General features: G+C 40.3%; 1 protein-coding gene across 3 annotated transcripts in view; it reads left to right on the top strand.

Moving 5' to 3' along the window:
* Positions 1-15,255, top strand: part of RAPGEF5 (Rap guanine nucleotide exchange factor 5) — a 233,892-nt gene that overhangs the window by 159,331 nt on the left and 59,306 nt on the right. For 2 of the 3 annotated variants that reach the window (XM_065939594.1, XM_065939595.1), the window contains 2 exons: positions 1,637-1,752; positions 2,222-2,310. In XM_065939594.1, the coding sequence (XP_065795666.1) occupies positions 1,637-1,752; positions 2,222-2,310 (205 nt within the window). Of the gene's footprint in view, positions 1-1,633; positions 1,753-2,221; positions 2,311-15,255 lie in introns of all 3 variants that reach the window. The other variant, XM_065939593.1, reaches the window with a different exon arrangement.

Genomic DNA, 15,255 nt, shown 5'->3' with positions numbered 1-15,255 from the left:
TTTCACTTCAGCCACATGGATAACAAAAGAACCTCCTTGGAGAAATGAAAGATAGCAATTACACATTGGTATTCATGTTACAGGAGTCGCTGCCATCCTCGGGGACTTTAACAATGAATATCCAGCATTAATTGCCACAGTAACTGCGTGTCTGACCTTGCTGAAATGTAATACATCAGTTTTACATAGTAAAATTATTTTCCACTAAGAGATTAAAAAGGCATGATCATAAAATTATATTGCTGTTTGGAATGACTAGTAGTTTTTATTTTTAAGATCTTGGAGAACTCAAATGAGTAGGTTGCTACATTTTCTTAGAAATGAGAACATTGGGAGTTGAAATCTTAGTATTCCCATTGACTTGGTTGGCAATTATGACAAGAATAGTGCCTTCCTATTCTTATGGAAGGTGAATAAAATACATTGGCATCTCCAGTTAATCAGTGGAAAACTGATTAATAAGGCATGGAGACATAGTACTTTTTATCTACTTGGGAGAAAATGTTCTTTTTGTGTGTTTATGCCTAATTTATGTAGGTTTTCTGCCAGGAGCAGGAACATAGAAACATGCCTAGAACCCCAGGACCTGTTTCCCTTTCTAGCATCATTTTTAAGGTGATGCTTGTAGGCTCTCAGCTTCTTGCATCAATCTTTTGCTCAGATCCTCGGAGATACAGAAGTTAAATTTTCTCATGTGTGTCTCTCACACACCCCCTGCCCCCCTCCCCCCGACAATTTCCTCTGGCTGGATGTTGCCAATCAGAATTTCACACTCCACACTCTGAAAGTGTTCATCACTAGGGGTGGCTCCACACTGCTGGGTCAGCAGTGAGCCCGACTCCAACAGAGCCTCGTCAGCGGGCCATGCTGGGCTCTGGCCGTGGAAGCTGTGTCTGCAGAAATGAGTGATTGTTTGGCCTTCTGTCCGTGTTAAAAGTGACCGAGGTGAAGAAAGTCAGTGCACTCACCCGTGACACCCGAATTTCAGCCCAGATGAGATTCTAACTAGAGGATTCATTTTTTGCTTGTATCCTGGCAAAACAAGTACATGATAAATGTGAAGGCCATCTCAAATTTGCTTGGGCAGGGGGATGAACAGAAGAATAGAATGAGTAGTTTTCTGCCCACCTTTTTAAAGTAAGACTGTGATGTAAATGACAATACATAGCCATTGCATCTGCTTAATATGGCTTGCTCATTGTTTTAGTGTTTTGTATGGTTTTCCAATTTTAATATAGTGACTGTTTAAGAAGCAGTAACCAGGTAAAAGAATAATACACATGCAATTAGTGTTTTGTGTTTCTGAGACTTTGAACTTTGGATTTCTTTATTCAGATCATTCAAGTAGTTTTAAAAATGAACTCCGACTCCCATCCTCACTGTGTTTTTTTCAGTTTCCTTTAAAGTATGTATGTCTTTCTAATGCTTTATGTGTTCAAAGAACTTGATCCTGGCCCCAGTACCATTAGACAGAGATTCTTGACCAGATTCCTAATTTGTTCTGAATCTATAAAGCGATTAGGTGGGAAAGCAACTTGAGAGATTGCAGCTTTTGTTAGCTTTTTTTTTTTTGCCTTTTAATCTTCTCTCCCTTTTTCCTTCTTCCATCCATCACTCCTGTCGGCAATTAAAGCAGGATGATGAAGTGACGACTGTTGAGGTGAAAGAGCAGGACCAGAATGTCCTGGTGCTGAAGAAAGTGCAGAGCTGCGGCCCAGCCCCCCAGGCGGGGAGCTCCGAGAGCGATTGGAGGTGAGAGTTTTCACCGGAGCCCCGCGCTTCTGTTTCCTTTCCCTGCCTGCCTCCCCTTCTCCCGCTCCATCTCACTTGCTCTCTCTGCCTCCTCTTCCCTCCCTCCCTCCCTTTTTTTCTCCGCCTCTCGAGCAAGCTAGCTAGCATTCTAGCTGACTGCAGAGCTCCTAGCAGCCAGATGGACTCAGATCCCAGCAAAAGGACAGAGGTGGCAAGATCCCTGAGCATCTAGGGGATGCCTTTGTTAGTGGCCGTGCAGAATGGGCAGCTCCCGGCTGAGGGTCTTTGACCCTCACTTAGAAAGAAAGGATCCCGCCGCTGCCGCGCTGGCAGACCGAGAGCTGCCCCTGCCCACCTTCGATGTGCCTTATTTCAAATACATTGACGAGGAGGATGAGGACGAGGAGTGGAGCAGCCGCTCACAGTCCTCCACTGAGGAGGACTCGGTGGACTCTCTGCTCTCTGACAGATACGTGGTCGTGTCCGGGACCCCGGAGAAGATCTTGGAGCACCTTTTGAATGACTTGCACCTGGAAGAAGTCCAGGACAAAGAAACAGGTAAGGCAGGGGGGTGTCTCCCGCTTCTTCCAGACAGGGCTGCAGCACCGTTATCAGTTTCCCGAGGGGCAAGTCTCCTTCACTCGCCAAAGCAGCAACGCGGGGGTGGGCTGAGCCAGCAGACCTTTGTGCGCCTCCCCCTTAGCCTCCTGTCGTTTTGTTTAAATCCAGTAAATGGACGTATGGAGATCCCAGCAGACGCCTGGTAAGTGGCTGTACAAAGAAAATGTTAGGAAGGCACGTATTCTTGTTTTGCTGGCAATTTTTTTTTTTTTTTTTACCGAATCTCACCTAAAGGCAGTTGACAAGAGGCCAGCATCCAGTAGCCAGTGTTGAACGGGAAGGATTACAAGGGAGATGGGGGTTACCAGCAAGCATTTACCTAGCCGGTGGGAAGCTCTGAGCTGGCAGGAGGAGCCTCCCTGCCAAAATGTCAACAATTAATGCAACTATTCAGCAACTAGAAGCTTAGCGGCAACTTCTGCGTTTTTCCAAGTGTTTCACAAACTGCTCAGAGCAAGCCCTACTGTGCAGAATGTGAGACTCATAGCTTCTCAGACTAAAAATGATAATTCATTGAAGTCTTCTTGGTCAGGTTCCTCATCCTTCTGTTTAATCCGCAGGGAAAATACCTGCTTAGCTTTTTCACCCTTGCATAAATCTACCTAAACTTCCTTCATCACACAGGGCAGTGCTGGATTCTTTTAACCAGGATTTGTAATTTGCTTCAGCCTGGAGCAGTTATCCCAATGAACAGGCCTCTGGCTTTAGCCTGAATTCTGTGACCTGATCCCCTGACTAAAATGCACTTTTTGCTGCCACCATAGCACCTGTCATGATCGCAGTTTGCAGTACATGGACTGCATCAATGAAAGGCACTTGGGGGTTGTATTGGTACAATACTTTGTACTGATAAGTCACTCCTTAAGTTTTTCCCATGCAGGAAGGATTTTGAAAGGATAACTCAGGTGAGAACAGGAATTTCCTTGGGTCCTGGCAGTTTTGTCTGAACTTAACTTATCTGTGCTGCATTATGAAGGACATTAAGAGGAACAAAGATACATGAAATATGCAATTGAGTTTTTAAAAAGGCAAAATGACTCCATCACACATCCTACCAATAGTGTTATTGTTTGATCTCACAATTCAAATAAAAACTTTACTTTGCCTTATGTATGTTTGGGGGGAAAAATGGCAATAGTCATTTATACACAGACAAGCTAAAAGAAAAACGTATTCTTGTGGCATTTGCTGGGTGGTTTTTGCTTGTCTGTGTATTAATATTTGCACAATTGAGTAATAATGCACAATTGAGTATTTTGCACATTCAGTAAACTGAAGCAGAAGCCAAGTTCTGCTTCATCAGGGGTGGTCATTGTGGAACTGGCCATAATTTTCTGTGTACTGATTACCAGACCGTTTTACACAGGTGGTTTGGACTTGATTACAGACAGGTTATCTGCCATGAAGACACCTTTGAACATGGGTACCAGGTTGGGAGATTCAGTGGCTTGTTCTTAATAGCACTGCAGTTCTGTTCTGTAGCACAGGACTTTATGTCTAAGTTGTATAAATAAGAGTAGAGATTACTGAACTCAATACTAGGCCTACTTGGTTTCTTTTTTCCCTTTGTTCTCACTATCATTGGTTTTTTGTGAAAGATGGCCTTGTTGTGTTGTTTAGTCGCTCAGTCATGTCCGACTCTTGAAACCCCGTGGACTGTAGCATGCTAGGCTCCGCTGTCCATGGGATTTCCCAGGCAAGAATACTGGAGTGGGTTGCATTTCCTCCTGCAGGGCATCTTGCCGACACAGGGATTGAACCTGTGTCTATTGGATTGGCACACAGATCCTTTATCACTGAGCCTCCAGGGAAGTCCTGGTGCCTACTAACAAGCTCCCATGCTTAACACTGGGAATGGAAAATCACCCTGATCCCTCTTAGTAATGCCAGTGGTTGCCTCCTGTTGGGAAATGGTGTTGTACCTGGTGTGTTGTGACTGTTATTCCTAGTTTGTTTTAGATTATAGCAACACTGGGGTCTAATGTGTCACCCATGCCAGGGGCTGAGCAAAGCAGAGAGGACCAGGACTCAGTGGGGTGGCCTCAGTCCTGCTGGGGTCAGCCTCTCCTCACTCCTACTCATTTCCTTAGCATTTGCAGAGGACGCATGTGAAACTTTATGTGTTTGCAGAGACACCTGAGGGGAAAAATGGTAATAATACTTCCTCTGATCAAAGGAGTTTTATGAAAATGAAAAAATCAACTTTAGAGAGAGATGGATGTGTAATATCATAGGGACACCTAAGTAGAAGTCACACACAGTTCTTCCAAACTTCATGAACAGCACTTGGAGAAAATACAACAGAAAGACCCATATGTGGCTTTTGTTGATAAAACTAAAAGAAATCTCATAAATATAAGATCAGTTTCATGTAAAAATGGGAGAAAAGTGATTATGAGTTTGTTCTAGTTTGAATACCAAATGAATCACATATTTTAAAGTAGCTGCGGCCCCTTGTCACTGATAGAGGTGAATTTCAGTTCTTTATCTCGTTCAGGCTGGCAACCCTCATTATAAAAGGCCTTGTATTCAGGGGTCTAATAGAGTCTCGTAAACATATGGAAGACAGATGGAGGAAAATGAGAAGGGGCTGCAATAAAAGTATACAGCAGCGTTTTTATGTTCTTGAGCACCCCTTTTAGGGGGCTGGAGCCGTATGGAGCCGGGTGGAGCCATATGGTGGTCGTCCACATGGCCCCAGTGGCAGCGAGGGAGAAAGGTGCATGGGAGGAAATAAATGGCGCGGGTTGGGATGAGCCTGATCTTGATTCTTACATTCCTGTGCCTGCCAGAGGCTGGGGAAGTTAACTAAGCAAGAGATGCAAGCTATCCCCCATCTTTTTGCACAAAAGTCACTTCATTGTTAAAGTGTAGGTGCATGGCCCGATAGACGAGACCTATACTCGGAAAGGACAGGTTCAAGTGATTACTAATTGATATTAAGATGCACGCAGGAAAAAAGTTTACTTAATTGAGTGGAACAGAAATATGAGATAATGTATTTTTGTTATTACCTGAATTAAGAATAGAATAGAAAACAATTCATATAGTATTCTATCACCATATCAAACTGAGTTTTGAAAAGCAAAAAATGTTGGAGATGCTTACAAGCAACCTGCTAATGATTTTCCGAAATGATTTGATCCACATGACACTTACTATGCTTATTTTCATATCATAGTCTTCTGTGTGCCTACCTTTCCTCTCTGGTGGCACCAGGCACAAAAACCCATCCTTTGATTATCTGTGGAATGAATGGATGAATGAATGAATGCATAATCCTTCATTGTTTAAAATTGAAGAACTATTTGAGTCTGATAACTGGATATCTGTTGGTGAACAGGCAAAGACTGAAGCTGTTTGCAAAGATTTCCTTTTCTTTCAAGGTTCAGGTTCTGACTTGAAGCATTTGGAATGTTAGAGGAAAATCAAGCAGCTCTGTCTTCCGTCTTCCCAGAAATAGGACAGATACCACTGGGCATTCCTAGCCCAGGAGAATTACATGGAAGGCAAGAAGCAAGAAAACCAGTTTGTTGTGAGTGGAGGAGCTGGGGGCTGGAGGTGTAAGTCTGCACCACTTCCCTGGTCAGTGGTGATGGCTGCTCCTATTTAACCCTTTCCCCTCCCTGGAGGGGATGCAGTATGTTTTGTCTTGAGATGCTTCTGTCAGGAATAATGATTTCTGTTTCAAAGTGGGGAGGATGGGGGTGACACACAATATATCAGATGGATTCCCCAGAGAAAATCCTTCCTACTGATTTCTTTTCCTACGTCTGCATTACGATGAGTCTACCTTAGGGGAAACAGCGCAAAGGACATTATTTGCTGTCCTGTTTCTTCTGTGTGTTAGGGTTTTTTTCATCTTTTCAAAGCAAATATGCTTGTGTTAACAGCTTTTCAAGAAAAACAGAGACTAGGATAGTGGAAACAGGTAAATCCTGTCATGCTTACTAGGCTTGACCTGCTTTCTTCCAGGTATGGCTATTCTTAGTTCATGAGGTTACCATTCAGGATATCGAGTACTCAATGTGTGTTGACCACAGTTTAGTCCATGCGACTGGTGTGCTTTCAGTAGCATCTACAAGGCTCCTTACGTCATGGAGAAAGTGAGTCCCTTACCTGTGTAGCGAGGCAGCCACCTCTGTGAAAGTTGACACCTGGTTTGTATCTTAGGAGTGTCTCACTTAATCGATGGGTGCCACAGCTCTTCTCCATCTCCAGCTTAGTAGTGTTTTTGGAGCACTGCACCAATGGGACCTTGAGTGGAGCTAGAACAGGCATGACAGTTTTTCACTGACTTTTTTACCTTCGTCACCCTGCCAAGAGCAAGCCTGTCCTGAATACATGATACATACTTCTTTTGAAGGAAAATTAAGAATGCCTTTTTTCCTGATCATTGGAAATACAGAAGACAATCTAGGTGAACTTCTTCCTTAATTTCCTTATATTTTAGGATTTCTGAAAAGCTGTTTGGTCCTTCTGTTCCAGACTTTCTTTTGCAGGTGACCAGATCTTTTTAAGACTGTGCCCACATGGCTGTGGAGGACTAGAACTTTTGGGGGCTGGCACAGAGCTTTTAGATGGTTGGGAGACTCCCCATGGTTTTATGCAGTTAACATGCATATAACATTATCTTGGATTTGTCTTTTTATTTTTGTGGTATCATGTGACACGTCATAGACCAGTCATAGATCTTATCTGTGGCTGCATCATTAGCAGCACACGGGGCATTTTTCAAAATACTGATATCTGAGTCCCACCACAGAGATGCTGATTCAGTTGACCTAAGTTGAGACCTAAGCCTTATGGTCTTTGAAAGCTCCACAGGTGATTCTGTGCGTAGCCAGGTCTGAGAGCCACAGAGCTAGGATGATGATTTTGTCTCCTTACTTTTTTCAAGGGCAAATTCTACGTGTTGAATAGTTATATATTTGCCCCTGGGAGCTAGGGGGGTCATTTCCACTTTCCTCCACCGCCCTCTCCACTCCCTCTCCTGGGCTCATATCTGGCCTTGTATCCACTGTTTCCTGCCCCAGAGCCTCTGCAGCCTGAGAAGTTCAGAATCACAAACCTGCATTGTTGGTCAAGCCTCTAAAACAGTTTTGAAAAGAGGAGATAATCCAAGGAAACAGTGGTGTTGATCACACAGCTTTTTGCTGTCAATTCTTGGAATGAGGAGTCGATGGTATAGTGGGCAGAACCCATCTGGATTTTTGCCAGGGTTCTGTCATGCCCCACGGATCTCTGGGTGGTCCTTCAGTCTTACAGCCGAGAACACTTACTTCTGTAAGAAATGAGCTTCTGAGAAAGGAGAACACACAGCTAGCAGAGTAGAAAGGGTACTCAGATGAGATTCTGAAGTGTTGGGTCCTGGTTCTGGACTCCGGTAGTAAACCAGCCTGAGACTTTGAGCAGTTATACATAAAGTGATTTCTGAAGTGTCTTTCATCACTAAAATGCTTTGGTCCAAAGAGATTTATATCAACCCTTTCCTTTCAAAATATGTCACAGAACTGTAGAATTCTAGCTCTGGAGCCCCTAATGTTCATGTAGACACCTGCCAGAACCTCATGGTCATTTTATGCTTACCTCACCATCACTTAGCCATGGCACAAGGACTTAGGTCATTTGGCCTGATTTCGTGTTGCTCTGTCTTCCTGCTGTATCTCTTCAGCCTCACTCAGAGAGCAGTTAGAATGTTGATGGGGTAGCAAACTTGGAATTCAAGGCTCAGCGGCCCTATCTGGTGATGATTTATGCGTGTTTGTGTAGAACACAAGTTTCCAGTGGGAAACTGCTTAAGTTCCTTTCAGAAATTATGCTATAACGTTTACAAAGAACAGCTTTGATTTATCACCAACTAGTAAAATACATTTGCAGAGAGTTTTATTACCAGGCCATTTTGGGATATTCAGAAACAGTCTCTTGCCAGAGAAAAGCAGTGGGTTTTCTGCCCCCCGCCCCACCCCCACCCCACTCCCCGTGATGAAATGCAGTGCATCCTGGCTCTCAGACTAACACTCCCTCTCTAATTCCTCTACTTTTAACTTTACACGCTGCTCCTGTAATAAAATACAACAGTGTATTTTTGAGTGTCCAGTTTATATATACATGTGAACTGTAAAAGTCACTCAGTCATGTCCGACTCTTTGTGACCCCATGAACTATACAGTCCATGGAACTCTCCAGGCCAAAATACTGGAGTGGGTAGCCTTTCCCTTCTTCAGGGGATCTTTCCAACCCAGGGATCGAACTGGGGTCTCCTGCATTGCAGGCAGATTCTTTACCAACTGAGCTATCAGGGAAGCCAATATACATGTGATGAATGCCAAAGAAAATTTTAATTCCTTCCTTCCACAATTATCTTTGACCTCTGCTATTATGTAGGCACTCTTGTAGCCATGGGGACACAGCTGTAAACAGACTACTCCCAGCTCCTCTGTGGGGCTTACATTTTAATGGGGGGAGTCAGCCAAAAACAAAGAGAGAACCAGTGGGTGTGAAATGAATGGGTGCTAAATAACCAATCTCATTACAGGCACTAGTGTTGGGAGAACTGTATCTATATGTCATTGAAGATAAAGAAGCTATATCTTAGCATATCTAAAGTAGTATAGAGAATTAACATGATGTTTCTGGTCCTATTCAGCAAAGTTCAGAACGGAAGGAACTAGTTGAGAAAATAAATAGATACAAGACATAAAAGGAATTTGATGTAGCCATGGGTATCCCCGGATGGTACTTGCTTCAGCTAAAAGTTGTAGGCTTTGTATTGCTGTAGTTGCTTGGTATCAGTCGTTTACTTTCCTGACCTGTGCAAATAACTTTCTCAGAGACTCATAACTGAACTAGGTTGCCACTTGAGGTCTTTTTCAGCTTTATGGAGCTGTCAATTTTAAATATTAGGTTAATTCTGTTTGCATACATGCTAATGAAAAAAATCAAGGAAAGACTGAAGAAATTCATTAACCCTAACTCCAGCTGCCCTGGGTGTGCCTCAGATGCAGATGAGAGACCCACTGTTCAGCAAAGACTTGTTTTTCCAGATAAAGCGAAGGCTTGAAACAGCAATCCACAGTGACAGTGAAAATCCTGAAAGTGCTGTCGAGAGAGCTCTAGGAATAAAAGTGCTCATATAAGGGTCTGGTTTCTGTTCTGCTCTATAATCTTTGTACATTTGGTTTGGTTTCTTGGCAGTTCCCTTAGCTTCTCTCCTAATTGCTAATATGGAGAATGTATTGTTTTTGCTGATTGCAATCGAAGTATTGAAAGACTTTATAAATTAACATTGACAGAGTGACGAGATAATTAGAATTGTATAGAAGTTTCTTTCTCAGTTGCTTCATTTATGAAAGCAAAGAACTTAGATCACATGATGTCTGAGGCCCCCTCCAGTTTTGAGAGCCAGGTTTTGACACCACTCCATTTATACAAATGTCTGCTCCCTTAGAATGATGCTTGTATAGGATGATTATCTCCAGCTAATGGACAGAGACACTAAGGCAGAAGAAGTTAACTAAGGTGCTTCAGAGATAGAGGGATCATTTGAATCTGGAAATGAACCCAGCTGTATTCGTAGCTTTATCCCAGACATCTTTTTTGTCTAGTTACTGGAATCATGGATAAGAGGCAGAATTGAAGGAAAAAATCTAGCATTCAGCTCTAGCTGTAAACCTCAAATCAAGCCCTTTAGTCGTCACTTTAGGGAGAACTACTCTCCAGCACAGAAGACTTGCTTCTTGGTCTCCAGCTGTGAGCAAAGTGGCCACTGGATTGTCTGACTGCTTCCGGAAGGTTTCACAAGACAGAGAGTGTGAAGGAAATGGTCCTAATTATCAGCTGATGCTATATCAGACCACTCACATGAGAAATGATTAAAAATCAGATTTTGACTGAATTTTGTTTGAGTTGTTCATCTTCTGAACTCATCTATTCACACCACCTTTGAACAAGTGATATTATGAATAATAGCAAGGGAATTGATGCTTTTACGCTGCCAGTAGATTGTGGGTTAATTAATACTCCTGTTGGTAATGAAGCAAGGTGAAATGAAGTGAGACAGAGCTGAAGCATAAGGTCATTAATGTAGGCTGATTAATAATGGAAATGTGGAAGTTTTCATTACAACATGAGCAATGGGAAAAGGAGATGTTTATTGGGTAAGGATATAGGCAGGAGTACAGCCTACTTTTCAGGGAAGCTACTCCTGTTTAGAACAGATTGGATCAGTGGAGTACATTTTTTTTAAATCTCATCATTTTCATGTTTGTACCACATGATCTCTTCCAGTACTTTAAGTTCAAGTATAAGTCTAGAGCACTTAGAAACAAGGTAAAACATTGTAGGGCTGTGGGAAATTAATTTCAGGAGGATCTGAAGATAGGAAATGGAAAATGAAGCACATAATGGGCAAGAATTACCTTAGAAAGTAGACCTTTAGTCTCCTGACTATAAGGATTTTGAAAAACTTGTGCATCTTCACAAGAGTTTTTGGACTTTCTTCTTTGAATACATCTTCAATATTTTAAGGAAAATATCAACAGCTTTATGATGGGTTAGAGTGAAGGCCAGGTCCGGGACACAGGAAGTGAGGGAGAGGATCTTTGAAGGTTTCCTCCGCACGTTATGCTCTAAACGAAATACACATGTGACTGCTTGTTTCTGTGAAGTCTGTCCTGGTGTGTCCTCAACCCCCCAAACCACAAGGGTTTCCCTTTGTAAACTGTAGCCAGAGCAAAAGACTCAGAAATGAATGGAGTTCCTCCTTTATTCACCTTTGCACTTTGTATTTGCTTTATTCCCCTTATTTCCATTTTCTTTGCTTTCCCTGAAATGCTTTCCCTCTGCCTCAGATGCTCAATGTGGTCCTCATCTCTTTTGATAGACAACTGTGGGGAACCTTAGGTATTTCTTCTTTGTAGTTCAGTAAATTCTAATTTCCTAGAATGGCTAGTGGATAAATTATTACAAATAATAAAATACTCTGGTACACTGAGAGTTGCCATACATATGTGCATAAATTACCAAATTTCAATGAATCAAAATGTATAAAATTACCATCTATTTTTAAATATAAAGCATAAAGGCCCTCTCTAATAAGTCACAAAGTATGTAGAATATCTTTGGTTTTATAATCATGTGAATAAGATAATGACTTAAATCTGTATAGTCTCTTTGACATAGGGTGGAGGTTGCTTTTTAAACACAAACCCAGTATTACTTGTAGTTTTTCTTATAAAGATGCGTTTGAGAAAAGCTTTGTTTAAATTTCCCTTTATATTTTGTCTCCCTAATATATATCTTTTAAAAACGAAGACAGCTACTTCTGTTTTTCTATCTATAGTTCTATAATCTCTGTAGCAGCTTCTCAGTTAGTTTGTGCTGATTTTTGTTCTTAATAAACTTTCTTTTTCAGGGTGGGGGGAGTTCTTTTTAAAAGGAAAATGAATTTTTATTTCCTTAAAAAGAAAATGCTTTTCTCAAGTCTTAAAGTTTTAAGAAGTGAATTTGGGGTATATGGGCATACTTAATATTGTACTTTAGTAGAAACACTTGTGATTTTGTGAGTGTCCAGATATATTTCCAGAAACTTGTTTAAATGTGTGATGTGAGTCAGGTATTTTTTGAGCAGCAGATTCTAAAATTTCTGGATATGTGATACTGTCTCAAAAGTGTGTTTAATTTTACCAGAACCATAGTTTTAATGTAACATCAGCAAATGAAATTACTCGAGACTGTGTTTAAGGCAATTCAGTGGATAAAAACGCTCTTTCCTCTCCCCCTGTGTTCCCCTCTCTCCCTCAGAGTCATATTTACTATTGATGGAATTAATGTGAGATCATCAGATGTTCTTGTCCATATTTTTAAATGCTGTGACATCATCCTCAGTCAAAAATTTTAGGGTCCTGTCAGAAAATGGAGGAAAAAAAGTGGTTTTTCTGTACAAGAGTGTGTATTTCAGATAGTCTTGTAAGTGTGAGGAAGGAATGCTAGTGGATGGCAGTCTGTTGATTATAATCACTGCATGTTAAAGTCTCTCACTGTGTTTCTATCAAATTACGGCTTTAGGTAAAGTGTACAAAGCCACAGAATTGTTGTAATTGACAAGCACATGTCTAAAAGGGATATTCTTCAAGTGAGAGAATTTTTGTCTTTAACACACCTATAATTGAGCTTTTCCTCATTTCTCTCTGCAGTCTTTCTCATTATAACCTTTCCCTCCCACTTCCCATTATCCTCATTTTCTGCCCTTGGGGCTTTCTTGCTCTACAATCGAAACCATTCTTTTCATTCTGTTTGCTGCTTTTTTGCCTTGTGCTTAAGGCTGCTGTTTGGCTGGCAGTCCTTCCCCCAAATCCCAGAAATAAATATAAAATGAGACAGAATTGGTAGGTATGGGTGAACAGAAAGTATGGAAAAGTGTCTTATTGTAATACCCAGAATATCTTGTTGTAATCTAAATAGTGGCAGAAAATTACTTTCAGAGCAATCCTGTATCCTTTTCTGCTTCACACTTATCCTTCTTGTCTGTTTTCAGCATACAGGATACTTGATGAACCTTCTAATTTTTAAATCTTTTAATCCTATAAATGAGCTTTACTTAGTGTGAAGATGAAAAGCAGAAGTTAAAATTGCCCATCTCATGCCTGGTTGGATATTTCTACCTAAAATCTCAGTCTAAAAATGAACAGGAGTTTAGGTGAGTGGTGTTTATATCAGCACTAGTGACAGATAGTAGTTTTAATATTAAAGCATCTGGTATTTTCCTTCTTTCTACCTCCCTTTCTATATGCCTTAAATAGACTTGTTATGAAGAAAGATTTACATAATACTTAGAGCAAGTTAGTCCCCCCTACACACAGAATTTTCTTCCTGTTTTGCTTGATAGCACATATTTTGCTTTTGTGTAGCAGGCTTATAGATATTATAAATCCAGTGTCATGTGTTTTGTTAAGGAAAAAAAAAAAAGAACAGAGAGAACAGGGTGGAGATATTTTCATCCTAATTTTAGCTCTTGTCCCCAGAGTTGAACATGTAAAATGTGACCTCCTGTGTCTTAGTTCGGTTTGGTCTGAATTTGAAGGCATTGCAAAGCCATTTTCATTCACCTCTGATGACTTTTATATAAAGGTTTTATTAGGCTCAAATTCTGCCAGTGCTGATTGGCATATTATGAGTGCATATCTCAGAATTGTGATGACAATTTACACTATTAGACCGTATTCTGGGGGAGGTTGTTTGTTCTTTTAGAAAGAAATCAAAAACCTGCAAGGCAAATGTTTCTTTATCAGCACATTCTAGAAATTCACAATAGTGAGATTAGGGTAAATTCACAACACTCATCTCTCCTTAAATGTACTTTTCCTGCTTATGATAGTTGAGAAACTTGAGAACAAGACCACGTTACTGATACTATGTTTGAGTTCCTGAAAATTTTCTGTGCTTATATATTTTTTGTGATTAGGCATGGCTGCATATAACAGGAAATCTCGAACAGTGATGTACACAAATATCCATATACTTCTCTCTCATGTGAAAATAGAAATAAAGAAATGCACTGCAGAGCTGGTAAGGCCCATCTGAAATCAGCCAGGGGTGTGATTCCTTCCAGCTCTTTGCTCCAGTGTCCCTATATATTTCTGTCCTTTTAAAGTAATATAAACATACTGTAATTTAAAGTGCCACATAACCACTTTTTTTTAAGCCTATGAAGATTAAGTCTTATATTTTTCTCTATAGGTAAGTATGTACACTAATCTCATGTATTCTTTTTTTAATTGAAGTATAGTTGATTTACAATGTTGTTTCAATTTCTGCTCTACAGCAAAGTGATTCAGTTATACACATAAAGACATTCTTTTTTTACATTTGTAGTTTATCACATATATTGAATATAGTTCCCTGTGCTATGCATTAATCATAATTTCATGTATTCTTAGTTCTCAAGGCTTATTTATCTGTAAATACCTTTCTCTTGTGTAATTTGAACCACTGAATTCATGACTGAGAATTCTTCATCTTTTACTCCAAAATTCTCCCTACTAGTTGTGAGAAATATTTTTCATAAGTAAATTTAACATATACAAAGAAGTAGTTCATGTCACAAGGCTTTGAAGAAGTTTTTTAAACAAAGCACAAATTAAAATTATTCTTCTCAGGGCAGGCTATAGTATACCTTTTTATATATTATTGTATTCTTGGTGATATTTCAGAACTCATATGTGCCCATTACATATCTGTGTGGATCAAATCACCGTGAATCATGCCAACAGAAAAGCTTAAGAATGTTCTTAGGCTTGTGAGTAGTACATTTACTTTAAAACAAAACTGACTTATTATTAGAACCATTTGAGACAAGGAATATGTATGAGTTCCTTTGGCCAAAAGGCAAAAATACTTTGCCCAGTGGCAGCTGACACATGTTTAATGGCCTGTTTATCTGGACGTTGGACTGATAGGTGATAACTGAGGTGAGGGACAGCCAAGACATTGACATGCAAGTCAGTTCTTTTGCTTTAGGAAAGAGTGAACACGATTTAACATGACTAATGATTTCTAGTATCTATAATGTTTAATACAGAGAAGTGTATGTAGAAGAAAAGGAGTTTTATGATTTGACCTTTAAAAAAAAATTGTTTTCCTTTCTGTCTTTACATTTCAATTTTTTAAACTATAAATATGTGTAGTGGCCATTAAAATATCTTAAAAGCCTTGTGAATTTTTGAACCGTCTTAATTCTTCTAGGTGATTATCATTTCCACCTTTGGAAAAGTAAATTGGTTGATCTCTTATAGCTATGTGCTATTGCCAGGTGTTTGCTAGAAAATAAAAACAAAGTAGTATTTGAGTAGGGATAAAGGAACTCTAGCATGCTGGTTAGTA

The sequence above is a fragment of the Muntiacus reevesi genome, chromosome 6, assembly GCF_963930625.1.
Source record: "Muntiacus reevesi chromosome 6, mMunRee1.1, whole genome shotgun sequence".
In the NCBI taxonomy this organism is placed as follows: domain Eukaryota; kingdom Metazoa; phylum Chordata; class Mammalia; order Artiodactyla; family Cervidae; genus Muntiacus; species Muntiacus reevesi.
The sequence above is the reverse complement of the archived record's forward strand: the minus strand, read 5'-3'. Positions and strand labels throughout refer to the sequence as shown.